The 26,144-nt window shown below is 62.3% G+C and overlaps 13 protein-coding genes across 13 annotated transcripts; 7 read left to right on the top strand and 6 right to left on the bottom strand.

Moving 5' to 3' along the window:
- Positions 1–3: 3 nt before the first annotated feature.
- RHTO_06349 (uncharacterized protein) lies at positions 4–1,093 on the top strand (the record flags this gene model as incomplete). The annotated part of the gene is made up of 3 exons (XM_016420010.1): positions 4–536; positions 641–854; positions 908–1,093. 3 exons carry the CDS (start codon positions 4–6, stop codon positions 1,091–1,093), a joined length of 933 nt encoding a protein of 310 aa, XP_016275464.1.
- Positions 1,094–1,686: 593 nt separating this feature from the next.
- RHTO_06348 (glucan synthesis regulatory protein) lies at positions 1,687–4,135 on the top strand (the record flags this gene model as incomplete). The annotated part of the gene is made up of 2 exons (XM_016420009.1): positions 1,687–3,128; positions 3,184–4,135. 2 exons carry the CDS (start codon positions 1,687–1,689, stop codon positions 4,133–4,135), a joined length of 2,394 nt encoding a protein of 797 aa, XP_016275463.1.
- A 151-nt stretch (positions 4,136–4,286) lies between these two features.
- RHTO_06347 (uncharacterized protein) lies at positions 4,287–9,265 on the bottom strand (the record flags this gene model as incomplete). Its single annotated transcript, XM_016420008.1, has 12 exons — positions 4,287–4,582; positions 4,640–5,052; positions 5,112–5,163; positions 5,221–5,570; positions 5,629–5,883; positions 5,941–6,579; positions 6,633–6,822; positions 6,887–7,862; positions 7,917–8,040; positions 8,097–8,548; positions 8,605–9,002; positions 9,112–9,265. The coding sequence occupies 12 exons, from the start codon at positions 9,263–9,265 to the stop codon at positions 4,287–4,289; spliced, it is 4,299 nt and encodes a 1,432-aa protein (XP_016275462.1).
- A 1,155-nt stretch (positions 9,266–10,420) lies between these two features.
- RHTO_06346 (uncharacterized protein) lies at positions 10,421–10,930 on the bottom strand (the record flags this gene model as incomplete). The annotated part of the gene is made up of 2 exons (XM_016420007.1): positions 10,421–10,684; positions 10,757–10,930. The coding sequence occupies 2 exons, from the start codon at positions 10,928–10,930 to the stop codon at positions 10,421–10,423; spliced, it is 438 nt and encodes a 145-aa protein (XP_016275461.1).
- Positions 10,931–11,510: 580 nt separating this feature from the next.
- Positions 11,511–12,683, bottom strand: RHTO_06344 (blue-light-inducible Bli-3 protein; the record flags this gene model as incomplete). The annotated part of the gene is made up of 8 exons (XM_016420005.1): positions 11,511–11,526; positions 11,609–11,622; positions 11,695–11,802; positions 11,898–11,906; positions 11,972–12,055; positions 12,120–12,271; positions 12,390–12,532; positions 12,625–12,683. 8 exons carry the CDS (start codon positions 12,681–12,683, stop codon positions 11,511–11,513), a joined length of 585 nt encoding a protein of 194 aa, XP_016275460.1.
- Positions 12,684–13,009: 326 nt separating this feature from the next.
- Positions 13,010–14,773, top strand: RHTO_06345 (uncharacterized protein; the record flags this gene model as incomplete). Its single annotated transcript, XM_016420006.1, has 2 exons — positions 13,010–13,130; positions 13,191–14,773. The coding sequence occupies 2 exons, from the start codon at positions 13,010–13,012 to the stop codon at positions 14,771–14,773; spliced, it is 1,704 nt and encodes a 567-aa protein (XP_016275459.1).
- A 187-nt stretch (positions 14,774–14,960) lies between these two features.
- RHTO_06343 (mitochondrial carrier protein, amino-acid transporter arg-13) lies at positions 14,961–16,291 on the bottom strand (the record flags this gene model as incomplete). Its single annotated transcript, XM_016420004.1, has 5 exons — positions 14,961–14,991; positions 15,067–15,866; positions 15,939–16,087; positions 16,143–16,149; positions 16,211–16,291. 5 exons carry the CDS (start codon positions 16,289–16,291, stop codon positions 14,961–14,963), a joined length of 1,068 nt encoding a protein of 355 aa, XP_016275458.1.
- Positions 16,292–16,460: 169 nt separating this feature from the next.
- Positions 16,461–17,400, top strand: RHTO_06342 (54S ribosomal protein l16; the record flags this gene model as incomplete). The annotated part of the gene is made up of 5 exons (XM_016420003.1): positions 16,461–16,813; positions 16,872–16,911; positions 16,967–17,022; positions 17,081–17,148; positions 17,213–17,400. 5 exons carry the CDS (start codon positions 16,461–16,463, stop codon positions 17,398–17,400), a joined length of 705 nt encoding a protein of 234 aa, XP_016275457.1.
- A 749-nt stretch (positions 17,401–18,149) lies between these two features.
- RHTO_06341 (uncharacterized protein) lies at positions 18,150–19,228 on the top strand (the record flags this gene model as incomplete). The annotated part of the gene is made up of 6 exons (XM_016420002.1): positions 18,150–18,169; positions 18,241–18,312; positions 18,372–18,471; positions 18,535–18,681; positions 18,740–18,861; positions 18,997–19,228. The coding sequence occupies 6 exons, from the start codon at positions 18,150–18,152 to the stop codon at positions 19,226–19,228; spliced, it is 693 nt and encodes a 230-aa protein (XP_016275456.1).
- A 282-nt stretch (positions 19,229–19,510) lies between these two features.
- RHTO_06340 (uncharacterized protein) lies at positions 19,511–20,785 on the top strand (the record flags this gene model as incomplete). The annotated part of the gene is made up of 5 exons (XM_016420001.1): positions 19,511–19,530; positions 19,763–19,834; positions 20,061–20,160; positions 20,226–20,372; positions 20,435–20,785. 5 exons carry the CDS (start codon positions 19,511–19,513, stop codon positions 20,783–20,785), a joined length of 690 nt encoding a protein of 229 aa, XP_016275455.1.
- A 194-nt stretch (positions 20,786–20,979) lies between these two features.
- Positions 20,980–22,332, bottom strand: RHTO_06339 (scavenger mRNA-decapping enzyme DcpS; the record flags this gene model as incomplete). The annotated part of the gene is made up of 7 exons (XM_016420000.1): positions 20,980–21,189; positions 21,249–21,268; positions 21,330–21,532; positions 21,600–21,805; positions 21,867–21,968; positions 22,025–22,179; positions 22,242–22,332. 7 exons carry the CDS (start codon positions 22,330–22,332, stop codon positions 20,980–20,982), a joined length of 987 nt encoding a protein of 328 aa, XP_016275454.1.
- A 123-nt stretch (positions 22,333–22,455) lies between these two features.
- On the top strand, positions 22,456–23,691 carry RHTO_06338 (oxidoreductase,Oxoglutarate/iron-dependent oxygenase family; the record flags this gene model as incomplete). The annotated part of the gene is made up of 5 exons (XM_016419999.1): positions 22,456–22,615; positions 22,677–22,960; positions 23,020–23,293; positions 23,348–23,518; positions 23,576–23,691. The coding sequence occupies 5 exons, from the start codon at positions 22,456–22,458 to the stop codon at positions 23,689–23,691; spliced, it is 1,005 nt and encodes a 334-aa protein (XP_016275453.1).
- A 109-nt stretch (positions 23,692–23,800) lies between these two features.
- Positions 23,801–25,855, bottom strand: RHTO_06337 (uncharacterized protein; the record flags this gene model as incomplete). The annotated part of the gene is made up of 3 exons (XM_016419998.1): positions 23,801–24,358; positions 24,429–25,241; positions 25,295–25,855. The coding sequence occupies 3 exons, from the start codon at positions 25,853–25,855 to the stop codon at positions 23,801–23,803; spliced, it is 1,932 nt and encodes a 643-aa protein (XP_016275452.1).
- Positions 25,856–26,144: the final 289 nt, after the last annotated feature.

Below are 26,144 nucleotides of genomic sequence, written 5' to 3'. Positions count from 1 at the left end.
GGCATGGCAAACGCTTCGAAGCGCGCACTGGCTGCGTCACAGTCGTCTCAGGCATCTTCACAAGCCACGCCATCTCAGCAGCGGCCTGCGAAACGCCCCCGTGTCGCACCTCCTCCCGCTTCCTCTCCCGCCGTTCGATCAGGCGACAACTCGTCTTCACTGCCGCAAGAACCATCGACCCTCGTCTCCCACGTACCAGAAACACCGTCGCAACCGCGGCCAAGCGGAAGGAGCGCGCAGGGGGAAGAAGCGGAATCGCAAGACGGGCTTCCTCCCCTTCCCCCTCACAAGAAACGACAACGGAACGCAGGCAAGCTCCGCCGCCTTTCCACCGGCCATCCTCCTACTACCTCAACCGCTATACGAGCAAAGTCAACTCTGTCTGGGGCAAAGATCGGAGGGAAGGCGAAGGACTTGAAGGACGGGGTGCAGACGGAGGAGATCTGGGTCAAGCGGCAGAAGGGCGGGACGACGGGGCAGGGGCTAGGCTTTGCGGGGTACCTGAAGATGGGTGTGAAGGCGTTCGTCGAGCGAGGGTGAGTCGCATTTCCGGCTGCGAGACTGGCTGTCGCTCCAGCTCGCGACCGCTGTCTCTGCACTGTCTTCGCGGAGAGAGGCTGACAGTTCTTGTCTTATGAAGATGTACAACCGTCACTCTTCACGCCCTCGGAGCCGCCATCCCCCTCTGTCTCTCCCTAGCACTCGCAATCCGCGATGCCTTGCCAGGCGGCGAGCCTCCCGATCCTTACGCCTCTTCGGCAGACTCAGCCAGCGGCGACGATAGCGGAAACGTTAAGATGGAAGTCGTGACGGGAAGCAAGGTCGTGCATGACGAGGTGACGCCTGAAGACGAAGTGTATCGACCTCTGCTCTCGCTCCGAACGCTCGCTAACGCTTTCGCCGACAGAACGAGGACCTCGTCTACCAGTCGCGCACAAAGTCGACAGTCTCGGTGACTCTCTCGCTGGCTGAGCCGCTCAAGTCTAGCCTGGGCAGCGCGGGTGCGGCTGCGAAACGAGGAGGAGGTGCGAGTCGAGGTCGAGGAGGGAGCAGTCGGCGCGGAAAGCGGAGCGGGCGAGGGCGGGGTCACTGAAACGTCGTTACTGTAGCTTGCATGTCTTCGTTGCATCTCGAGAGACTTGAGCAGCACACTGTCCCTTCCTGCTGGCTAGGTCCGGGTCGTCCTCCTCACATCCACTCGTTCGCTCCAACCCGCTCTTCGTTGGACTTGCTCCATCTCTGAAGGCATTGCTACCTTTCTGAGCTCGCCTGGCGTCGTCCCGCTGGGTCTGGCCTTCCACGGCGCTCGTGGTTCGTTGACCCACACCAACCGAACTGGGTCCCGACGACGACTTCTGCGTGCTCGTCCAACGGTCTTTGGTGAGTCCTGCAAACCCTCTCATTCGACCGCAACGATCGCACAGGCGAATGGAGCTGGTCGACGAGCGGAGGAGGGGTCTGTGTCGGTGAGGGGAGTTGTCGATGAACACGGCAACAGCAGGAGCACGAACGGACGCCGTTTTATCCAGCTACAGGAGGTCACAGCATGCTATCGAGGCCGCGCACGGCTTTCTAGACGTGGCTGACCTCTTTGTCGAGCGGCCGCAGCTTCCCCCGCCTCCCGACGCCGCGACACGACCCTCTCGCAGCTCGACAGGACACGGGCGATAGTCGCAAGGCTCAGACATGTTCTCCAAACTGTTCGGCGGCAACAAATCGCGCAGTGCGGGCTCGCCGTCGAGTTCGCACTCTGAGCGGGGCTACCCTTCGACGTACGGCGACGGCGGAGTCGCTTCGTATCCGACGAGCCCGAACGGCATCGCAGATGGGTCGCAGTACAACGAAGTGACGTTCGGAGGTGGAGGAGACCTGGCAGACTCGGCACTGTCGAACGCAGGACAGCCTCGACCGTCCACCTCGCAGGACGGCGCTTTCGTAGGCTCGTCCTCGTACTATCCGCCGCGCCAATCCGTCGAGTCGTCATACCCTCCCTTACCTTCTTTCTCTCGCCCTTCGTCGAACGCCTCGGCCTCGACTCGATACCCGCCTGTGCGCGCTACCTTCGCCCGCCTGCAGACCCTCCTCGACTCGAACTCGCCCGCACTCCTCGATACCCTCTCTCCTCCTCTCACCCCCGACGACCCAGCACTTGCGTCCCTCCAAGCAGCCATCGCCCCTTACCGCCTTCCGCAAGCCGTGATCGACTCGTACCTCCAGGGCCACGACGGCCAGGACCCGCTCGCCTACTTCGGCGGCAGTTCGACTGGCGGCGCATCAGGCGGCGCTTCACTCGGTGGCCTGGGGCTCATCTACGGGCTGTGGTGGCTTCCGCTCGATCGGGTCGAGGAAGAGTGGAGGTTTTGGCGCAGACTGGAGGAAGCAGGTGGACTTTCGGCGGGATCGGGACTGGGAGGAGACGCATTCAGCGCGAGTGCGAGCGAGGCGGCAAAGCGGAAGCGGCATACGGCGCGGACGCACCCTTACGTGCCCGAGGAAGACACGCGCAGTCGGGCTTCGACGTCGAGCGCGGTGCAGGACGAGCGGGGCGTCTCGATGCAGGGCATGTCGTCTTTCCCCGACGGATGGGTGCGGAAACGGTACTCGCATCCTGGCTGGCTGCCACTCTTGACGGATCGCTGCGGGAACTACATCGGCGTCGACCTCGACCCGCTTCCGCCCTCTTCGTCTTCCGGCCCAGCTTCTCCCACCGCTCCTGGCGCGCCCGGCTCTTCCGCTCGGACGTACGGCCAGCCAGGCCAAGTCATCGCATTTGGTCGCGAGATCGACGAGAAGGTCGTTCTCTTCCCCGGCGACGGACCGGGCGGATGGGCACGCTTCCTCGCTGCTTTCGTCGAAGATCTGGAGAAGGGCGAAGTTGCACGAGTCGGGGAGCGTCCGAGCGATGCGATTGGTGGGCGAGGAGCCAACGGCCGGCGTGCGAGGCGGAGATGGAGCGATGACGGGGACAACGAGGAGAGGGGGTCGAGGCGGGAGGCAAGCGGTTCTTCGAGCAGCAGTGGTGACGAGTTTGACGATTCAGGAGACGGACTTGGCGAAAGGGCGTACTTTGAGACTGGCATGGACGGCGAGGAGATTTTTGGGGACACGCCGCGGAACGCACAGACTTGGTGCGTCCGGCTTTTCGGCTTCTGAGTTCGCGCGCTCACGGTGCTTGCTGCGCAGGGTTCTCCGATCCGAGTATCGCCGCATGCTCGCCCAGCTACCGCCTGAAAGCGGCATCGTCGCGCTTCTTTGCGAGCGCAGCCGGCGGAAATGGCGGTCGCTCGGTGTCGGGTCGGCTCAGCCTGGGGCAACGCTCATCCAGCCTGCACCTCGTCGACCTCTCTCTATCGTCTTGCCGCCTCCTGCGCAGCAGGAGGTCGATGTCGAGGCAGTCGGTGCTGAGGCGGACCCGGGAGTTGAGGCGGAGCCGAAGTCGACCGCGACGGAGCGACCTCCGCCAGGCCCGTTCGGACCGTCCGAAAAGCAGAGCAAGGAGAATACTGCGCCGTCGGATCCCCTCGCCGGGAGCGAGCCGCCTTCTTCCGCCGTTTCTCTCGTCCTCTCGCCTCCCTCTCCCAGCGACTCGACACCTCCCCCCGATTCCTCAGCCAGCACATCTCACCTGATGCGCAACGCCACCCGCTCTCCGCCAAACGGCCACGATACCCGATACCTGAGCGACCCGCCCCGCTCGTCACGCGTCCGCCAGCAGCAGCAACCTCGCAAACGAGCTCCTCCTCCTCCACCCGCACCCATCGAAGTCCCACTCTTCACCGACCTCGACTTTTCCGACGCTCTTCCCTCGCCCGCCCCGGGTCAGAGACCGCAAGTTGCGCCTGGCGCAAGCTGGCTGCTCTCGGACGGACGAGCAGGAGGTGGCATGCTCAGCCGTCTCAGCATCAGCTCTCAGCCGAGCGACACCATCCTCCCGCTCAGTCACAAGTCGTCGAGCGGTGCACTGAAGCACCAGCGGCAACCGTCGCAAGAGACGGTCGCGAGTCTCGCAAACCGCAACTCCAGTCGTACGGCCCTTGTTGGCGAGTCGCCGACCGATGACAAGCCTGCGAGTGGTGCGAGCGCACTGGAGAGTCCGATCGAGGAGGTGGAAGTCGTGTCGCATCGCGACGAGTGAAGGAGGAGGACCCCACAGCAGATATAGAACGAACAGACACTCTCGACTTTCCCTTGTATAGCCTCGTCTTCCTGCAGTCTCACTAATGCTCGCACTACTGCTCGCCCGTGGAACTCTGCGAGATGCCGCGAGAACGCTCCTGCAGTGAATGTCATCGGTCTACGTGCAAGGTGAGCGGTTCCCGCGCCGAGAAGACCCGCTTCGTAGCCGCGCCCTCGCTCGCTTCCGCCTCCTCCACCACACAACTCAGCTCGTACGTGCCTTGCGCGAGCAGACAGATCGAGACAATCACCTCCGCCGTTTCGCCGCTCTCTAGGGCCGACATGGCGACTGGCGAGACGCCTTCGACGACGACGTAGCGGGCGAGGTGAGACAGCGCGGCGGGCGAAGTGCGAGTGGAGTCGGGAGGTCGCAGCTCGAGGCGGAGATTGAGCCGCAGGGGCGTTCCTGTCGAACGGGAAGATAAGCTAACGGTCGCAGGTCAGCAGAACCGAGGCAACGTACCGCAACGATTGGTCACTCGGGCGCGAACGTCGATGAAGTCGTTCGACGCCGCAGAGTAGACTAGTCGCGACCCTCGGCCTTGCAGCTCGAAAGTGCCGGGCGAGGAGGACGGGTTCTCCGCGAGGAACAGCTCGATCTCGACTTCGTCGCCTCGGAGGGTGTCGAGCATTTGCTTGTCGAGAGCGAGACCGCGCAGCGATACCTCGCCTGACCTCAGACTGCCGACCTCGTTCCACCGCAGCTGGACTCGCCGAAGCAGCTCTTCGCGGTACCAGAACAAGGCGCGCTCCAAGCGCTCCTCGTCCGTCGACCGCTTGACCTTGGCCACGACGAATTGTCGCTCGGTCAAAGAGGGGATGGGTCGCTGCAGCTGCTCCTCCGTAAGCTCGACGCGGTCGAGCCGAACGAGCATGCTGCGGAGGCAATGGTAAGCTCTCGTCTCTCGCTTCCGACAGCAAGATGGACTGCTCACCGAAGAGTCGCTCCCGGCTCGATGCGCTGTCGGACCTGATAGAAGCCGTTCTCTGCGGAAGAGGCAAGTCAGCGTAAGCGATGGCGAACTAGCTGATGCGGAAACGCACCGTCTTCATGCCGCTCGAGCTTGACCTCGAAGGGCTTCCCATACACGTTCATGACGTCCACCGCGACGAGGCAGTGCTGGCCGTCGTCGACGTCGCGCAAGCTGTCCTCGAGCCGCTTGTCGAGCGCAGCTCCGCGTTGGCCAAGACTGACGACGCTGGCGGAGCGACTGTGCGACGCCGAGCCTTCGGGCAGTGCCTTCAGGCGCGATAGCTCGAGTCCGCGGGCGACAACCGCCCGGTGCACGGTCATGAAGACGTCGCAGAAGAGCTGTCGGGTGTGGAAGGTCTTGGTGGACTGGACAACGCCGCGGTCGAGGTAGCCGTAGTCGATCTGAATGGAGCCGTAGTTGCTGTGAATCAAGCGATGTCAGCAGGAGCACTTGATCGGTATTGCAGCGGAAGACACACCAGCCGATCTTGCCGAGACACTGGATCTCGAGGACGTGAGAGGCGCCAGGCAGGATGGTCATCTTCGGCGAGCCGTCCCAGCGGAAGACTGGGCGATGAACGCCGTCCGCTTCGAGCTCGTAGACCTCGGGCGCAGAAAGCTCGTTCTCGGCGAGATAGGCCTGCGTCGAGGCACTCAGCGAATCGGAGAACGTGACTTTGACAAAGTCGACGGGCGAAGGCGAGGTGTTTTCGAGGCCGATGCGAATTGTCGAGCTGCGAGCGAATGACGGTCAGGAGTCGGCACGGGACAGGTGCGCGGGGAGCACTCACATCTCGCCGTCGTACAGCATCAACGCGCCGTGCGTGAGCGACGTCGGTCGCATCCAGAGAAGCGGCAGTTCGGGAACGACGACGCATTCGAGAAACTTGGCGCCTTCCGCCAATGGCTTGTCGCTTGGGACAGCTGTCGCGGCGTGCCCGTCCGAAGGAACCGCATCGAGTCCCGTCGCCTTGATCCGCTCGTGCGAAGTGTCAAGCAGGACCGCCTTCTGCTGCTTCGCCTCCTCCGCCGCATCGAAGATCGGGAGCAGAAACTCACGACTGCTGCATCCCGCAAGTCGGATGTTGCAGCCGCGGATGACGAGGGTTCCGGGTTCTCGAGGGGTCCCCGTGAGGCGGACTGTGTGGAAGGAGCCGGCAGGAATGACGGTGGAGAGCGGATCGCAGGCGAAGGGAACGCCGGATGTGCTGAGCTCAATGTTCTGGACCTCAAGCTCGAACAGAAACGGGTTCTGTAAGGTGACGAAGACTTCGGCAAGCTCGTTTTGCACGAGCGAAGGGCGAGCCTTGGCTGCGCGGACTTGCTTGCGCGGATCGTAGAGGAAGGGATTACGCGGGCCTGTCGCGTGGGCTTGTTCAGGCGCGGCGTCTTGCAGAGCGTGCTCGAAGGGTATCCGATTCGTTGGGAGTCTGAAGAAAGACGATCAGCTGCGATATCTGAGATGTTTGCGAGCTAGACTTACCTTGCAACCTCGAGACTCATGACGAGCTGCGTCGGGCCCCAGTACTCGAGACTGAATGCGGCACCTCGTCGGGTAGCCGCAGCGAAGACGCGCGGGATGTTCTGGCTCAGCTCGTACTGCTCGTGCGGAGGCATCGTGTCGGCGAGAGAGCGGAGGGCGGTAACGGTGAAACGAATGGCGGCTTGGTAGTCTGCGAGCGGAAGAGACGTGAGTTCGATGGCCTCAACCCCAGACTCCAGGCGGACTTGACGCACCTGGCAGCGCCTCCGCAATGCCAATCGCATCTTTCAGCACGCCAATCTGCAAACTCGGCCAGCCAAACGCTCCGTTCCCGCTCTCCATGATCTCGAGCGTCCGCCCTTGTATGACGCTCAGCTTGTCCGCCTCCTCCCGCTGCGACCGCGGCACGACCTGGATGCCGAACGCCTCGCACACCTTCTCGACGATCCGTACGATTGACTCGTTCCCTGCCGGGTCTGACATCGTTCGCACGATGCTACCGCCTCGATCAAGGGTTTTCGTCCGCGGAAGGCTCGGGCGAGCGCGTCCGTCGCTCGACTTGAAGCCGTTGACGACGGCGGGCGTCCCGTTCGCCCCTTCTCGCGGCTCTTCCGGTATAGGCGAGTGACCCGACGGGGCGAAGACCTCGATGCTCTTGCCTGCGACGCCTTCGGCGCAAAGCGCCGCCAACTCGCGCAGGACGAACGCCTCTTTTCGTCGGTAGCCGATTCGACCGAAAAGGCTGGCGATCTCGGCGGTCAAGCGGAGTCGGGACGGAAGGGAGAGGAGAGCGAGGTGAGGCGAGTATGCTTGACTGACCCAGAGGGCGATGGAAGATCGAGGAACGGTGTTCGAGGGAGAGAGGGCAGCGAGACGGGCTTTCCGGGCCTGCTCGACGCTGCTAGGTGGAGGTGAAGAGGCAGAAGACGCGGCGGCAGCAGGAGAGACGAGTCGCTCGAGCGCTTGCGGGATGGAGCCGTGCGCTTCGTAGACGGCGAGTAGGAAAGTCGCGCATCGGATGCACGCCTCGACGTAGACGAGCGGATGCGAACGATCGGGATCTGGTGGGGGAGCGTCGGCGGGTCGGTCGAGCGGGATGAGCAACTTCTCGTAGAGCGAGATGGCTTGGGAGAGGCGGTCAGGGATGGCGGAGAGGAAGGTTGAGATATCGGGGGGATGTAGGCCGGGCACGGGAGAGTCGCTTCGTGGCGGTACAAGAGAGGGAGGATGCTGTGGGTCGGTTAGCAGCTGAGAGCGGAAGGGGTGAGAGGGTCGACTACTCACCTGTCCTTGCGAGCCTTTCGGCTGCGAGGCCTGCACGACAAGCGCAACGCACAGCCCTTCAAGTGCACTCGCCTGCCATGCCTGATCCTGCCAGGCTTTCGTTAGCGAGACGGCGTCGTTATACCTGTGTGATCGGGAGTCAGCCTTTTTCAGCGCGGGTCGGACTCGCCGCAGACTCACGCATTGATCGCCTCGTTCAGCCGGCCCGACAACAGCCACATATCGCCCATCAACTTCCGCTCCCTACCCGCAACCCGTTTCCGTGACCTCGCATCAACAAGCTGCGCGCCAGGCGGTGGACTCGGCACGACCTCCTTCTGCACGGCCATGTTCGTCTGGATGCTCGCGCCGTAGAGGAAGCCATCGCGATTCCCGGAGGTGCTGCCTCCGAGCGGACCCATCGCTGTGCGAGACTGTGGAGGTGGGGCGACACCGAGAGAAGCGAGGTTGACGGGTTGTTGAGGAGCCGGAGACGGTTTGGGCGAGTCGGTGCGCTTGGGAGTCGAGGTTGAGGTGTAGGTCGTGATGAGGGATTTGGCGCTAGGCTTTTGCGGGGTGAAGGAGAAAGGAGCGGATGCGCCGGGCGTTTCTTGCGGTGTCGGGATGGACGTTCGCGACTCGAGTTGGGCAGCCTGCGATGCATAAGTCAGCGGACCATATCGGTAGCTCTGGAGCGACTGGGGCGCACCATATTGGAGAACTCGAACAAGATGTCGCCCGCAAAGTCTGCCAGCACCGTCTTGAGGAAGAAGCTGACGTCTCCCGCAGCCGGCACCATGACCAATCCCTCGCCCTCCTGTATCGCCCTCGCCTCCTCAAGCTGTTTCTCACCTGGATCGAACCCATAAACCTTCGTCGCAAACGTCTTCGGCAAATCTCGTAGCGAGGCATGGAAGGCGGTGACGGCGTCGGCGAGCGCTTTGTCGCTGTATTCGCTCGCGTCGAGGATCCCGATGATGCCTTGGATTCGGCGGTGGACTTGGAATTCGGAGAGGAAGGCGAGAGGGTGGAGAGGGGCGTAGGTCGTTGGGGTGAGATAGTCGAAGAGGAGGGTGCCGGGGGTCGTGGGGCTCGAGGAGAAGACGGCTGTGTCACAAGCATGGTCAGCGAGCTTCGGAAGTGCCTAGGCGATCTTTCAGGCTTCGGTGGAGGAGCCTTTCAGACAGCATCCACCTGGCGAAACACCGCAACTCACCTCTCTCTCCCCTGCGATCAGGCGGCACCTCCGCCAACGGTATGGACCCGAACTTCCGGATAAGCTGGACGTAGCGCTCAAACTTGCTGCGCTTGATCGGGTGGACGGGGACGAGGAGGACTTGGAGTTTGGCGGGTTGGATGAAGGGGTCCATAGGCGTGCGTCGGCGGTGGCGGGCTCACCAGGTCCTGTCAGAGGAGGTGAGTCTTTGGGACGGAACGGCAGAGGTCGAGAAGGGTGAGGGATGGTCGTCGTCGGAGGGGAGTGGGGAGGAGAGGGTCGTCCGAACCGCCTGCAAAGCTTGCGGGCGCGTCAGCTAGCCGTACGGTATCACTGCTCGTCTCACAGTACGCACCTAGCCCGTCAGGCCGTCCGTCAAGGCGAAGTGAGCGTGTGGGGTGTTGCCGGTTCGCGTCGAGGCGAACGTGAAGGAACGGCGAAAGAACCAAGTAGCAGACGTGCAGACCTCCGTGATCCTCAGCAGCAGCCCCAAGCAGCCTCAGCCCCGGAGCAGTCGGGTGTTGGCAGTCGGTAGACGGCGACCACCCTCTTCGACAACAACCGCTCACGCTGCTCCGTCCACATCGCTTGAATCGCGCCGACGTGCTGTCATGCTCACTTTCAGACTTGTTCTGAGCGCACCTACGCGCCAGCCGCACTCGCCCGCTCGCTTCACCCGCCTCACTTGACTTCATCAGTTCGCAACTTCGGGCGGTCTTTATTAGGCCACGACAGCGACTGGGGCGGCGTAAGAGCAGCGTCAGGCCCTATGGATGCAAGGAAACGGGCAACGTCCCAAGCAGAGGCGTTCGGATCGCTGTAGGCAGCTGCACACCCCCGCTCAATACTCGCCTCTCCTCCCAGCTTCTCCGGGCTCTCTGTGCGGGTGGAGCGGCTTTACTAGCTGCTGCAGCCATGAGTCCTTTGTTATGGCTGCTTTGCGGCTCAGCGCGCAGTCTCGTCCGCCCTGTGCTTTACACGACTTGCGCTACTCGTCCCGCCTCTCTGTCTACTCGTCCTGCTTGCTTGGGGTCTCTCTCTTTGCTTCCCCATTCCATGGCTTGCTACCGCAACCAATAACCAGGAGGGGAAAAGCTGAACGTTTGTTCGACGATGCAAAGGCTGGAAACGACGAAGGGAGACAGGGCGAAACGACGCGGGAATTGCTGCTGGTGGTACGACAAGGCAAGGCGGGGACCAGAACGGAACTATAGACAACGAACGACGAAACAAGCGATTACGAGAGTGCTGGATGTGCGTCGAGGGAAAAGCCGAAGGTCTGAGAAGGCTTCTTCCTCCCTCGTCCTCCTCAGAACAACCCCCGCCCAATTACCCCCGCCAACCTCAACTCCGCCTGCGTGCCCATCCCCTTCAATACCGACGTTCCTGTGTTCGAAGTTGTTGGTCGAGGCGCTGGAGAGAGTGAGGGAAGCGGGCCGGCCGAGATTGAGGAAGTCATGGAGGGGGAAGAGGAGTGGTCTCGGAGTGCGATGTGGCGTGCTGGGACCCAGCTTATGGCGGAACGAGGAGGGTGGTCGAAGAAGAGTGTGTCTGGGTGCGAGAGGAAAGAAGCCTGTTGCACGCGACCCAACTTCTCCGGGTCAGCCCTCGCTTCTTCTTCGTCGGAGGGAGAGAAAGCACGCACGGTAGATGCCACCAAGGCTGCTGCGACTGTAATGTGCGCGACGGCATCGGCTGTTCGTGCGGAGCGACTTGCAGAGCCGGAGGGGAAGAACCTGGAAGCTGGGCAGACGCGCTTGGTCGTCGTCGCTGTTGCTGTGGTCGGGCGGAAGAGCGTGCGTGCGAGTGAGGCGGACATCCCTCCCCTTCAATCTTCGTACAGTGAGGCGAGCAAGTAAGAGAGAGGCGGGAGAAGGGAGAGGATGTCGTTGTTCCGGCCGGCGAAGGCGCGTTCGCAGGTCAGCTGATGATCAACCTTTTGCTGCGGCCGACTTCAAACGCGAGCCGAGCGAGCTTGCCAAGTGGGGCGGCTGAGCAAACTCCGTCCGAAGGTGGCTGAGTCCAGCGTTACATCCGTCAGCAATGCGCCATGGCCAGCGCTCTCCACTCTCCAACTAGCGACGAACGGAAAACAGGCGTCCTGCCATCCGATGAAGATGGCCTTCGTTGTGCACGAGACCGGAACGCAACAAGTTGCGCCATCCTCGCACGCTCGCTCGCAACTTTCCTCGCTTGACGTCGCCTTCCACTCTTTGCGACCCATGGATAGCACCAGCTCCAGCTAGAAGCATTGCGGGGAGGCACGTGGAAAGCGAGAGAGCGAACGCAGACGCGAAAGTCACTTCCAACAGCTTTGGTATTTGCATCAGCCCCCATTCATGCGATGGCTTCGTAGGCTACACGGGCTTGATGGATCGTCCATTCAGAGTCGTGCGAGATCAGGCGTCGTCCTTCCTGCGCGCGACACGAGAGGGAGGTCGTCAGCCTCCTGAGCGGAGGAGAGGCAGAAAGGCGAAGGAGGAGCCTCGAGACTCACCTCGCCAACTCGAGCTGCGCACACCCAACAACAAAGCGTCAACACTCTCCTCAAGCTCGGGAGGAGAAAAGAGGCGGAAAGCGCACATCCGACCCCGCGATGACGCGCAAGTGACCCGGCGCCGCCGTCTCGCCCGTCACGGCGCCCTTGAGGACTTCGACGGTTTGGCCGAGCGAGGTGCGGGTCTTAACCCACTGCGTCGCGGCGACCCAAGGGTGAGGAGAAGGGAAGGAGCGTGGAAAGGTCAATCAGCGGAGGATGGAGGGGGAGAAGGGGAGCGGGGACGGACGTAGCGGATCTACGAGGACATCCTATGTCAGTAGCTATACCGGTGAGAATCTAGGAGAGCGCGGAGCGACGCACCTCGGTAGGGATAACCTGGATGACGGCGATACGAGGGTCTCCGGGCTCGCCAGTCCTGACGCCGTCCTTCAAGTCTCCGAACCACTGCACCCGTCCACCCTCATCAGCACAAATCACCCAAGCTCACTGAGAGGAGTGCGCGACGCACCGACTTGATAGTCGGGTTCCACAAGTCCTTGACGGTCGATTCGTCCTTGACGATGGAAGCCTTGCCTGCGACCGAGGCCCAGTCGGTGCTGGAGGGGTCGGCGAAGGAGACGTTGACGTTGCCGTCGTTGTCGAGCTCGTCGAACTTGCCGCCTGCGAGCGAGGGGACGAAGGGAGAGTGAGCTCCGTTCTACCCCCAAGAAGAGCGATCCCGTCTCTGCCGAGAGCGAGGCGCGAATCTCTCAGAGCAATGAGGGAAAGGTGGACACACTGTCGGTGTTGGCGATGAACTGGAAGACGAGGCCCTTGTGCGACGCGGGCGCCATCGCGCGCGAGTGCAACTGTCCGTCCGCCGAGCGGGTAACGAGCATCCCAAACTTGGTCTCCTTGATGATGTTCTTCAACTCGGCGATTCTGTGCGGCGTCAGCGAGGGTCAGTCAAACGGTCGGGAGGAAGTGACGACGTCCTGCCGCGGGTTGCGAAGGCGCGATGGAGGGAGACGCACTTTTCCTGGGGGGAAGCGTCGTCCTGAGCCTTTGCGGTGTACGGGTCGTTGGGTGCCATTGTTCTGATTGTCGAGTGGAGCGGGCGGGTGAAAGCGGGTGTGTAGCGGGTGGGGAGAGTGCGAGTGTGAGTGAGGGTGCGAGTGAAGCTGGTGGTGGTTGATTGTCGGAGTGTGCGAGTGTCAGCGATTGTGCGTCTGGCTGTGCGTGCGAGCATTCCCCGAGTAGCGTACCAAGTTCAGAGTGGAGTGAAGAGGGAGAGATGCGATGCGATGCGGAGTGCGAGTTGCCGAAGTCGCAGCCTGCGTCATCGCTTGCACACCGACAGACACTCGCAGGTCACGTGAGCAGACTCCTCCTCTAGGCCTCACATCGAACTGCTAACCCATGGCTCCGCTCAAATTGCCCAAGAAGGGCAAACAGAAACAAACTCACATCGACTTCTCATCCATCGACACCGCGCGCGCATCCGCACCGCAAGACTGGGGGCCAGACGACTGGCTCCAAGGTGCGGTGCCATCTCTCACCCCGTCAACTCGTCGCTAAAGCCAGTACGGTCCCCACACAGAGGGCGACAGGCAGGACGAGAACGGCACGCGCTACCAGTCCGGCTCGAAGGCCGCGCGACACTTTACCAACTCGACAGTCTGCTACCGCCTCGCCGCCTCGCTCTCTCCAGCCGACTTTGACGCGCGGTACAACGCTGCTCGGGCATACCAGACACTCGCGACGGACCACCTCCCGCCGCCGGAATGTGCGACGGCGCTCGAGACGGCGAGGGACGGGTACAGGGAGGCTCTCGGGGTGCTTGTCGAGGGAGAGGAAGGCACAGCGACGGCGCGGATTGATGCGCTGTTCAACCTGGCGCAGGCGGACGTCGCGCTGTTCGAGATGCTCGAGGAGGGAGTCGTGAGTGAGCCGGACGAGGACGAGCGCAAGGCGCACTTGGCCAAGGAGGCGAGGGACTTGTTTGTCGAGGTCGAGCGGTCGCAGCGCGTCGAGATGGAGCGCTTCTTCGGCCAGGGTGGGCCGGTAGGCGCAGAGGACGACGCCGCGGCGGACGAGACGGCATCCGTGGCGAGCGGCGCCGAGACGTCCGTCCAGGCTATCCAGACGACCATCGTCACGCCCCAACTCGTCATCGACACGCTGCTCGAGTCCATCGCCTTCGACATCTCCCTCCACGACTCCTCTCTCAGCTCCGACCCTGACACACAAGCCCAGCTGCGCCAATCCGCCATCGACTCCTTCGCCCGGGCCACGACACTCCGCTCCACCATCCCAAGCGAGAACCCCGAGCTGGACTTTGAGCTTGCACATACGCAGGCGACGCTCCTCACGACCTTCTCACCAGCCGAAGCGACCCCGTTCCTCTCGCACCTCCTCGCCTCCTCCCCCTCTGCACGCATCGAACTCCTCTCCCTCTACGCCGACCACCTGCTCGACTCGCTCTCCCCATCCGACTCACTCTCAAACGCCCTCTCGACCCTCCAAACCGCTTTGCGGACCTACGAACGAGCCTCATCCCTCCTCTCGAATCGCCTTTCCCCGCCTAAACAGATCCCAGCGTCCCACCTCCCCTCACTCCTCGCGTCCAACCTTGCTTCCCGCGCGCAAGTGCACCTCCTAGCGTTCCACCTGATCAAACGCGCGCACGAGGTGGACCCAACAAGCGCAAAAGCGGAAGTCCCCTTCGCGCAGGGTGAAGAACACCTCCGACTCGCGCACTCCCTTGCGCTCGAGTCCTCAGCAGCTCCCAAATCCGGTCTCGCATTGGTCATCTCTTCCTCCGCCACCGCCGCAGGAGGACCTAGCACCAAACCGCCCCTCGCAATCGGCCGGTCTCCACCCTCCATCGAACCCCGAACCGACTGGCGCACGCTCTCAGCCCTTCGTACCGCACTCTTCACCCTCGTCCGTATCCGACTACGGATGGACCCTTCGCCTGAAGGACTTACGAACGAACGCTCGCGGTTTTGGGCGCTGTGGAGGGCGTTGGGGCTTGCGCGAGGGGGAGAGAGCGAGGGAGAGGTTAGGAGGAGAGAGGTGAGGTGGTGGATTGAGGAGATGGAGGGGGATAAAGTGGGTGAGGTGGTGGGTGAGGAGGAGGCGAGGGGGGAGAGGGAGTGGTGGGAGGGGCTTTTGGCGTAGCGCGCAACGGGCCGGACTCTCGATCGATTGAGAGAGGATGGAGATTGTGCCAACATGACGAGAACCGTTGCAGAGACTGGGAGATAGCGAGAGGATTGAGGGTATGATACGAAGGCTTGCGAGGAAGGGGCGAGGCTGTGTCTAAGTGTCTGTGTGAGGGATGCGCAAGGAGTCTTCTAGAGTGGCATTAGCCGAATATGGCTTCCAGGCGGCTGTATCTGCAGGCGGAGAAGCAGGACAAGGTCAGCGCCCCACCGTCGGGGGAAACCAAACGAGAGGAGCGCGCGACGCACATGTAGAAGATCAACGCCGAACTGGGCGCGGCCTTGAGAGCCGTCAACCCGCACCCGCTGTACAAGCCCTTGATCCCCCTTGCGCGGTAGATGTCCTTCCCAACCTGCAAGAAACTCCGTCTCGGCTGGTTCCTGCTCGCCTCCTTCCCTCGCAACTCGTCCTCCGTCTGGAGAGTCGACTTGATGCAGTCCGCAGGGAAGAGGACGACGTTGAAGACGACTCCTGCCGTCGCTCCAGCGCTCATCAACTCGAGCGCCGACAAGTCACCCTTCGAGACGTGCCCTCCCGTCGCGGACCGTTCGCCCCGGTCCGCTCGTCGCTTGACAAAGTACGCCGCGAGGAGCTCGAAAGTCCCGAACCAGGCTGCGCCGCCGCCTGTTTCGCGGATCAGAGTGCCGGTTTGCCCAAGCCAGAGGCCGCGGAAACCATATTCGCGGAGGACGGAGCGGGTGACGGCGATCGAGCCAGGTGCTTTGGCGGGAGAGGAGGGAGCGGTGACGGTTGTGTTCATGCCGGCTGCGGCGAGAGCGGCGGGAGCGGGCGCGAGTCCTTCGGCGGCGATGTTCGAGACTTGCATCTTGCATTTGATGAGTTCGATGGGCGTCAGGACGAAGGACGTCGCGGCACCGGCGATGGCGGCTGCTGTCGCGATCAAGGGGATGTTGAGGGGCGCAGGAGAGTCGGGGTCTAGTCGAGGAGGTGGAGGGAAGAGTCGTCGAAGGAGGGTCTGGGACTGGTTGTAGACGACGAAGAGCGTCGCGTTCTCTGCCATCGCGCCGACGACGGGCATCGAGACTCCCTGCGAAAGTGTCGACGGATCAGCCCTCGTGTGTTCGGTAAACCGCATCGAGGAGGAGGGGGCAAGACGGACCCGCCAAAACGCAGGCACACCCTCATTCTTGTACGTCTGGACGATGCAGTCCCACGGGCCGGTGAAACGCAACGGTCGGTCGAGAGGCTGACTTTGCAGGCGGACTTTCGTCAGGTCGAAGGGATGTTCGAACAGCTTGCTGACAATGCCTGCATCGCGAGAAATCAGCTATCGGTCTCCGGGATGGCGCTCCAGCACGCGTACCTGCAGCCTGAGAGCAACGACTGAGTCAGGCGACGCCTACGGAGGGTGCGAGGACGCTGATTACGCACCGAGCCGTACAGGATGTCCTTGAGTGAGCTCCACTCGCGGACGGGCTCGCCGTGCGGCGGTAATTGTTGGCGGTCTCCCATGCAGTGTATCTCAGCCTCAGCACATAGTCAAGCCAGCAGAAAGAGAGCGTCGAGGCGAGCGAGGGTCGTCGTCGCTTCCAAGGGAGAGGAGCCGCCGACCTCGCGCTCACCGCCCACAACTGACTGCTACAGGGGCTCGGACAGGCTTGCCAGGAGCGCGTACGCGATTATGACATCCCTCTTTAACGGCGCACGCACCCTCGCCAGCTCGTTCGGCCGCCTCTCGCTCGCTTCCTCATCGTCGACCCTCCTTGCGCCCGCAAAGGCCAGCAACGCCCTCTTCCAGCCGCGGAATGTCCTCCAGGTCCGCAACAAGGCTCTCATGCCCCGACGGGTGAAGCACCGCAAAGCCGCAAAGGGACGGGTGCCCCTCGCGCTCGGAGGGTCCATCAAGGGAACCGTTCTCGAGCACGGCGACTACGGCTTGCGGGCGAACCAGGCGACGCGGTTGACGGCCAAGCACCTCGAGGTGTGCGAGGCGACGCTCAAGAAGGCGCTCAAGCCGATCAGGGGTTGCCAGATGTGCGCTTCCTCCTCGTCCTCGCGATGAAGCCAGAGTTGACCCTCGTTTGCCGTACAGCTGGCTGCGACTGTTCCCTGATATCCCCGTGTGCATCAAGGTGCGTTCGCTTTTACCCGGGCGGGTGACAGGATCTGACATTCGTTCTCGCTCAGGGTAACGAGACTCGTATGGGCAAGGGCAAGGGAACGTTCGAGTACTGGGGCACCCGGTGAGTTTGTCGCACGCCGAACATACGTGAGAACCTCTGCTGACCCGTCCGCACGTAGGGCACGGATGGGCAAGGTGATCCTGGAGATTGGCGGACCCAACCTTCGACCCGAAATGGCGAAGACAGGTGACGACTCCTTCTCGCTTGCCCTCCATCGTCCTAACTTTGCTGACACCGTATCTACGCACAGTGCTCCGCCTCGCGTCCGCCAAGCTCCCCTGCACGACCGAATTCATCGACCGCAACAGCTCAGCACGACTCGGGTTCGACCTCGTCCCGCATGTTCCGGCCAAGTCGCCAGTAACGACTCGCGGCGAGCTCGCGGCGGCACAAGCGGCGGCGGCAGCACCTGTTGAAGCACCAGCACCCAACCTGTAACGATACGAAGCGACAACCGCATTTCCACCCAGCAGTTCGCGCTCCGCGCGCGCTCTTTGCGCGGCTTTCATTGGAGCTACTGCTAGTTCCTTGTTGTTCGAGTCGCCTGACTTTACGCAGGTGTCTTCGAACGCAGATTGCGCTCCTCACGCTTCCCTGCAGGCTCTCGGTTTCGCGGCATGCTCTGCGAATCCCACGGTGCGTTCCACCCTCTCCCCTCGAGACTGACCCGCCGAAGCGTCCGGTGCCCTCAAGCCTTCTCTACCCCTTAGAACGAGCACTGCGCCGCCGCCACTGTTCGCGGAACAGCGTCGCCTCCATCCTCGCTTCGGCCGGCACTTCGATGAGCGGCTTGGTGTTCTGGCACGCATTTTCACGTGTGTGGCGTTCTGCAGCAGCGCCCACGCGGCACTCCACCACGGCCCGTCGAAGCAAGCGCGACGCTCTTGAGGGAGAAGGCTTGGAGCGCGCCGCGAACTGCCTCGACGAGAAGGTCATCCTCCTGAGACAGGTCCGGAATGCGCCTCGAGGAGGGCTTTCGAGCAGGGCAGGGCTCCGGACGAATGCAGCCAGCGATCGCGGAGCGGCCAGGGGCCCCGACTGCACCGCGCCGCTCCTTTCGCTGGCCCACTCGCTTTTCGCTGCTCCTCCCTCGCTCGCTCTCACTTCCTCACTCTCTCCCCTCTACCTGCTCCTTGCTAGTCTCTCTCGCTTTCTCGTACCCTCTCACCCACAGCCAAGCAGCAACCATGTATCTTCGCGGACCTAGGTGCGTTGACATTTCCGTCTCTCGCCATCTCGCGAGCGTTCGCTAACCCGCCCTCGTCCGCCGCCTTGCAGGATCTTCATGTTCCTCCTCACGCAGGCGCTCGTCGGCGCCGAAGTTGGCCTCTCAAGCTGGTCGCTCGCCGAGTCGGTCTCCCTTCGCGCCACTTCCTCTGCGTTCTCGAGTTGACATCCCCCTCTTGCAGCGGCTACGACAAGAAGCGTCTGACGAAGCACGTTTTGCCGAGTGCTACGCTGCACATCAATGACGCTTTCGGCGTCGGTGGAGCGGTGACGGGCGCAGCGGTACGTTCGCTCTCTCGCCCTTCCTCCGCCGAAGACCCCTTGCTGACTCTAAGCTTGTCGTAGGGCTTGTCGTCGATTCTCTGCGGCATCCTACTCCTCTACACGGTCTTCCACCCCCGTCGGCCAGAGACTATCCGCTCGATCCGCATCAAGGAGGGCCTCTTCGGAACCGTCATCCTCCTCCTCCTCGGCGCCTTGATTCCCGCTACCGTGCGTTCTCTCCTTCCTCTCCCTCGGGCTTAGAACACTGACGCGTGTTCGTGAGCAGTACATCACCGCAACCAAAGGAGGAGTCATCACTGCTCCTGGAATTCCTAACGCCGTTATCGCCAAGCTCGTGGCGGCGTCGGGACAGGACTTGAGGTACAAGGTTCAAAAGCCTATCATCTCGTGCGTTCCGAACTGTCATCGTCTGCTTCGAGGGTGGGCGGCTGACGAGGCGTTCCCGTTTCTCCCTTCATTCTTCTCCCCACTATCCTGCTCGACTCTCGCCGCCTTCCGCTTCTCATTACTGCCCCTGCACAGCTACCTGATCGTCGGCTGGCTCGCCTTCATCTCGACCTGCATCACCTTCGTCCTCGTCTCGATTGCCGCACGCAAGACGCTCAAGTACGGTGTCGACAACGCAGGCCCGCTCGCTGCCCCCGCCCACGCTCACGACGCCCAGGCCTCGCACTCGACGGTCGACATGAGTGACAAGCCGCACGTTGAGCATGTGTACTCGCTCGAGGAGAAGGAGCAGCACCGTGCCGTCTGAGGTGCGCGAGGTCGACTCGAGGGGTTGTATCGCGGTAGTAGGTTCTCCTGTCTGTAACACGCCCTAATGCTGTCCGCACTTTCATGGGACTGGTGCGTGGGTACAGCGTGCAAGTCGACGAGGAAGAAGGTTGCGCTCGCGTGCAGCAGCCGGCGCCGGGACCGAAGCTTGGCGCTGGTGCTCCTCGGCGTTGCCCCTCGCCACTTTTTTCTGTTCGCCCAACTTGCAGCTGCTCTCTCTCTTTGCCCCAACACTCTCGTGTGCCGTACTCTACTCCCAACCATGTACTTGCGCATCCCCCGGTGCGTAGAGCGTCTCTTCTCAACGAGGACCAGCTTCGAACCGGCGTCGGCAAGCCTCCCCTCGCTCGCACAAGTCGCGTGACCTGGCTGGGACTGGACGAGGGGCATGCATTCGATGGCGAGGACCAGCAGGCGACGGCGCAGGACCACCAACTCGACGAGGACCGCCAGCTGACGTCGTTCGCCTCTCCCTTCGCACCGCTTTCCGAACTTCTTCCCCATGTTCACGCAGAGTCGCATTCTTCGTCATCACCACCTGCCTCTGTATCGCAGAGATTGGGCTCGCGGCGTGGTCGGTTGCAGAGTGAGTCGCGCGGTTCGTGCAGCTCGAGGAAGGAGGAGAAGTCCAAGGTGTGGTGCGGAGTTGGCGGTAGAAGGGCATGGGGGGCGCTGTGGGCTTCGTTGCGCGGTGTATGGCTGCTCTCGAGAGTAGGAGCGTGGGAAAGGAGCTACAGGAGATGAAGGAGCGAGGAGGACTTGGCGAAACGAGCGACGACTTCGGAACTGACGGACGTTCCTCCTCCTCTCAGCGCACACGACAAGCAGAAGCTCGTCAAGCACACTCTCCCCGTCGCATCCCTCGATGTTAGCGATGCGCTCGCCGTCGGCGGAGCCGTGACCGCCGCTGCCGTACGTCCTCCTCCTTCGCTTCCCGCTTTCCCAGTCGCCCGACTGACGCTCTTTCGCACCCGCAGGCCCTCTCGACTCTCCTCTGCCTCGGCTTGCTCTTCTTCACCGTCTTCAAGCCCCGCCAGGCAGAGACGCTCACGTCGGTTCGCATCAAGGAGGGATGCTTCGCCATCATCATCTTGTTGTGGATTGGCACGCTCATTCCCGCAACTGTGCGTTCTCCCTCTCGCCCTCCGCAGTGAGCTGGACGTTGACCTCACTTTCGCTCGGGCAGTACTACACCGCAACTCGCTCCGGCATCATCCACGCTCCCGGCATCCCCCAATCCCTCATCGACCAACTCGTCAAAGCCTCGGGCCAAAACCTCTCCTACAACCACCAGCGCCCTATCCTCTCCTACCTCATCGTCGGCTGGATCGCCTTCCTTTCGACCGTCATCTCGCTCATCCTTGTCTCGATCGCGGCGAGGAAGACGCTGAATTACGGACCGGACGGGACGGGACCGCTTGAGATGCGCCAGCACATCAATTCGACGAACACGGCGACGCCTGCTGAGTCGGCCCGTCCCTCGACAGCGATCGAGAAGCCTCCGACTGGCCTTCACTCGGCGGAGGACCACGCCTGAGCCCATTCTCTCGCCTCCTCCGTCTAGCAGTATCTCCTCTAGCGCACCCTAATACGCTCGCAAGCCCGACCCTAGCTTAGCAACCCACTAATCCCGCACTTGCAGTCCCCGCTCTTCGTTTCGCAACTCGCAACGGTTCCTTCTCATCGTTCGCCACCTCCGCGCGACATGCAGAGAGCTTCTTGCAACATCTCCTACGCCCCCTTCGCCTTGAGCAACGCGTAAAGCTGATGCTCCACGCCCAACGAATAACTGAACGTCCTTCTCTCGAACCAACTCTGGATCGGCGCAGGCCCGCCCGAGTTGGAAGCCTCGACTTCGAGGGAGAGAGTATCGATCAGATCGTCGAGGAGGTGCGCTTGACCGACTGTTATGCCGCTGAAGGAGAGATAGGAGAGGTGGACCTGCGTGTGCGGGGATAGGTCAGAGTGCGTGGGGATTGAGAAAGCGAGAGGAGGCGTACGATGTGGACGTGGAAGTGATCTACAACGGCACGAAGCGTCAGTGCTTGTCCACTATACACGAGAAGATGCGTGTGACGCACAGTAAGTCGGCTGGTAATGCACGAAGAACCTCAGCTCGCCCTTCTCGATCCCATACCGCTCCATCGCGACTCGCTCGCACTCTTGACGGATCTTGCGCAGTAAGGGAAGGTGGCGCGCTCGGAGGTCGCGGAGGGAACGGATTGTGCGGTCTTGCGTCAGGACGAGGAGGTAGAGGGCGGACATTGTCTTCTGGTCCCATTTTCTGCGGGGTTGTCATCGTTAGCATAGCGAGAAGGACGTGAATGCTTTTACGATAGGCGTGAACGCACAGGTCGGGCGTCAAGACGAAGCCTGTCTCCGGGTCGTCGTCCCGATACAGGACGTTCTCCGCCTCGGCTGTTCCGTCTAGGATATTGTACACCCAGCTGATCGTATTCGGCGACAGACTCTCCATGTAAGGCTTGACGACCGTCTCGTACAGCTCTGGCGTCTCGCGGACCAGCCGAGAAACCTGCGCGCTATACTTCTTGACGTGCTGCGCGACATTGCCGGCGTTTCAGTGCAGGACGACGGGCAGCAGAACCGCAGAATCGCACCTTCTCCGTTGCTGGGCATATGGACGAGATCTGGACGTCTGCGGTGGCTCGCCCGGGCGCGAACCATCCGAGCGAGGTCGAGTAAATGTCGTTGGACGTCACCTGCGGAGTACGCGGTCAGCTTAGCAGATTATGCAATCGCTCCCGACCTCACACACCGTCTGCAGCTTGCTCCAGGCGCTTGGAGTCGCGAGAGAAGGGGCCTCATCCGATGCGTACGGCGTTTTCTCCAGCTTCAAGATGCACGACGCCCGTCCTGACCGCCTCTCCGGCACAGCAGACCCTAGCAAGTACACCAGCAGCGCTCGCGGGTCTGTCGGGCGTGTTCCTCGTCAGCTTGTTCCGCCGACTGATGAAGTGGGGAGAACGGCTCACCTTCGCTCAGCACGCGTTCGAAGTGGAAGCTGGATAGCAGAGCATCTGCAGAGGAGAAGCTGGGAGCGCTCGAAGATGCAGTCGGTGCCATTCGAGCTGGAGGCGGGCGACCCGGCTTCGTAGGCGGAAGCGGACCCTCCTTATCTTCCCGCGTCTCACTCGCTCGTCGTCAACTCCGCTCTTCAAGCTAGTCTCTTGCACAGGAGTCGCAGAAATGGCTCAGACAGGCGCCGTCGCTGTCGTTGACGTCTCGCAGCTCGAGGATCCAACGGCGCTGGCGGAAGCGATCGCTGAAGCGCTGGGCTCAACTGGCTTCCTCTTCATCCGAGGACACGGCATGGAGGAACAGGCAAAGGAGATGTTCAAGCTGTCAGGTACGTTGCGGAGACGCGAGGAGCGATGTCGCGGTTGCTGACCTTACATTCGCACCCGCAGAACGCTTCTTCAAGGAGGAGTCGGCCGAGGAGAAGAAGCGCTGCGCCTACGACAACAACCGAGGATACACCTACGTCTCGCAGGAGCAGCTCGACCCGGACCACCCGGCTCCCGACCTCAAGGAAGGCTTCAACACCGGCTTTATCGAACGAGGAGACCCGCCCAGGCCGACGCATCCGCTCCCCGCGCTCCTAGCTGAACATGCCAGTGCTTTAAGCGAGTTCCAGCACAGCTGCTTCGAGTTTTGCCAGCGCCTCATGCGCGCTTTTGCTGTTGCCCTTGAAGTACGTGAAGGCGAATCTCCCTTTCATCCTTGCTCCGGCTGAGCCTGCCGACTCTACAGCTCCCCGCCGACTTCTTCAGCTCCCGACATCACGAAGGGCCCGACTCATCCTCGATTCTACGCTTCCTACACTATCCTGCCATCCCGCCCGACGTCAAGGTTGCCAACATCCGAGCCGGCGCGCACAGCGACTTCGGAAGTTGCACGCTACTCTTCCAGCGACCTGAAGGAGGTGACGGTCTCGAGATCCTCCCTCCTGGTGAGCCGCTCGAAGGTGGACGATGGAAACCTACGGGAATGGTCCCGGACGCAGTCCTCGTAAATATCGGTGACGGTCAGTCATCTCAATACTCCCCACAGCTCGCCGCTGATGCTCCCCTTCAAGCAGCCCTGGAGCTCTGGAGCGGCGCCCGCTTCAAGTCGACCCTCCACCGCGTCGTCCTTCCTTCGCCAATCCCGCCAGAAGGCATTCCCGAGCGATTTTCGATGGCGTGGTTCTTCCAGCCCACGTCTTCAGCCTCGCTCAAGACTTGCGTCGACGTGACCTCGATCTCCGAATGTGCGTCTCCCCGCGACAAGTTTGCAAAGCCCAAACTGATAGCTTCCATCGACTCAGACGACCTCGAGCGCATGGAGAAGAAGGGTGTCAAGCCAGGCGCAGATATCACGGCGGGCCAGCACCTGCAGGCGCGGCTCGACAGTGTCTACAAGCTTGCGAAAGCGGCTGCTTGAGTAGAGGATGGGTTGATCTGTCTCGTGGAAGTATGGGCTTTGGTCACAACTCTCGCTCCTGCTTTGCGCTCGTGGGTGTATGAGAGGAAAGCATGCATTGCTCCGACACCTAGGCCTCCTCGATCGGATCCTCCTCGAGTGAGTCCTGGTAGATCGCGAACCCACCCTCTCCCGCCATCCCATTCGCATCAACCTCCTTCTGTGCATCTTCTTCGCTCAGCAAAGCGAGACGCAAGTCCTCAGCGCTGCCGAGCAAGTCCCACGTCGGCTTCTCCTGCTCGGAGACGGGTCCTGCGGCGCGGGTCGACTGCTGCGAGTCTTCGTACGATGCGCCGAGATCGGTCGCCTGCGAGTCGTCGGCTTGCGGAGGGGCGAGGCCGCCGAGAAGCTGAGGGTCGACGCCGGGCGTCGGAGCCGAGACAGCTGGCTCGATCTGCTTATCGACACCCGTCGTCGCTGACTCGTCGCGCAAAGTTTGAGGAGCATCGTCGGGACGAGGCGAAGGAGGGAGCGAAGAGGTGGAGTGGATGAAAGCGGAGCGGGACTCGCGGTGGTCGTGCAGGGCGGCGCGATCGGCTGATTCGGCTGGAGCAGGATGCACGACCTGCGAGGCCGCTTCGCGTTCGAGGAGAGCGGCGTAGCGAGCGCGGCCGGGCTGTGATTGCGGCTGTCATCACGTGCGAGGTCAGCTCGAAGATGAGACGAGACGAGACGAGGCGGGAGGCTCGCCAACGCACCTGCGACGGCAATCCCAGCTGCGGCGCTCTCCTCCAAAAGCGGGGGACCTCCGACAAGTCAGCTTGAGGGAACGAGTCGTCCGAAGTCGGCGCGAAGGGGACAGGCGGGCTAGGCGGACGAAGCGGCTCGTGCCAGCCGAAAGCGCTCGTGAGGCGAGGAGGCGTTGCAAACCCTTGCTGGAAAGAAGGCTGCGGGCCAGGCGACAAGCTCTTCGTGTGTTCGAAGGTCCCGTGCCTTGATAGGCTGCCGTAGTCGAGTTGGCGCACCTCATGTCCCGGGTTCTGCGGCGGGGGGAGCAGCATCGCTTGACGCGCAGAGGCCGTCTGGAAAGGTCCGACGCCGAGCTCCGTCCGTGAATCGCAAGAAAGCGAAGAGTAGGAAGGCGAAAGCGGGAGATGCCAACCTCCGTCAGGCAGGTGGCCGTAGTCAATGGCATCAAAGAGATGCATCGGCTTCACGAGCTGAGCTTGGTAGATGTTCGAAGGGCGGAGAGGCAAGAAAGTCGTCGACATGGGCGAAAGAGTCTGCCTGCGGCCGCTGGTAGAGAACGGCAAGGGAGTGCGACGACGCACGGGCCAGCCCGCTGCAGAGGCAGTAACTGGCACTTGATCGATGGAAGGAAGCTTGCGAAGCGGCGCGACGTGTTCGGTGTACTCGTGAGACGTGGTGATGCGAGAGCTTGTGGAAGACGGTGAACGACGCCTCGCTGCCAAAGAATGGCTAGCCGCGCTGTCGGGCTCAGCGCTCGACTGGACATACTCAGTGAGCCATGGCGGCGTCGGGCTCTTTGATGCGGGAAACGCAGCGGGAACCTGTCGGATCCGCGTTAGCTCTCGGTCGAAGAGGGGCGAGACGAGAGACGAACCTCATGCGGGCGCATGAAGGAGGGCAGTCGCAGAAGACCTTGCGAAGTCTGCACAGCAGGTGGAAGGTCGTTCGCTTCGCGCGCGATCGTGCGTATCCTGCCAGACTCGGGAGAGAAACGTCGATCAAGCAGGAGAGACGGCGACTCTGCCGCCTCCGGAAGTTCATCGTCGAGTGCGTCCTCACGGGAAGACGTGCGACTGGGAACGATGGGCGCGAGAGTCATCCTGCGACGCTTGGGAGGCGGGACGAGAGGAGCAGTCGCTGGGACACGCTTGTTGACCGGCCGACCGTGCACAGCGTTCATCTCGGGTCGCTCAGGCTTGCGCTGGATAGTCTTCCGCCTGACGCCGAGACTGCGGCCGGCTTCTGCGGAGGATGAAGAGTTGATAGCCCCTGCGACCTCGTCCAGGTCCTGCGTAAGGTGGTCGAGGCGGAGGTTCAAGCTTGCAAGGCCGGTTCGCGCGGTCGAGCGACTTGTGTGCGATGTGGTACCCGCTCGCGAGCGCGTTGAAGGGCCAGCGACCGCTGCGCGGGGCGAGAAGTGTCGATGAACCTTCATCAGTCGGGGCGAAGGAAGACTCGACGTACAGGGCGCGCTGCTCGCGTAGCCCGAATCCGAGTGCGTAGACACTACACCATGAAGCGTAGCAAGGTCGTCATCCATCTCAGCAGCGCTCTAGCGAGAGTCAGCGGGTCCAGTGTGTTGTCAGGAGGACAAGGGGCGAAGGCGAGCGGGTTGTGGTCCACCACCTCGCTCGCTCACCAGCAGAGCACTCAGAGACAGTCCAGCTACTACTCAGACGCTACCGCAGATCCGTCGAGACCACCTGCGCGCTTCTCCCTCCTCC

Source organism: Rhodotorula toruloides (assembly GCF_000320785.1).
Source record: "Rhodotorula toruloides NP11 unplaced genomic scaffold Scaffold4, whole genome shotgun sequence".
Taxonomy (NCBI): domain Eukaryota; kingdom Fungi; phylum Basidiomycota; class Microbotryomycetes; order Sporidiobolales; family Sporidiobolaceae; genus Rhodotorula; species Rhodotorula toruloides.
Note: the sequence above shows the minus strand (reverse complement) of the source record. Positions and strands in the feature narration are given on the sequence as shown.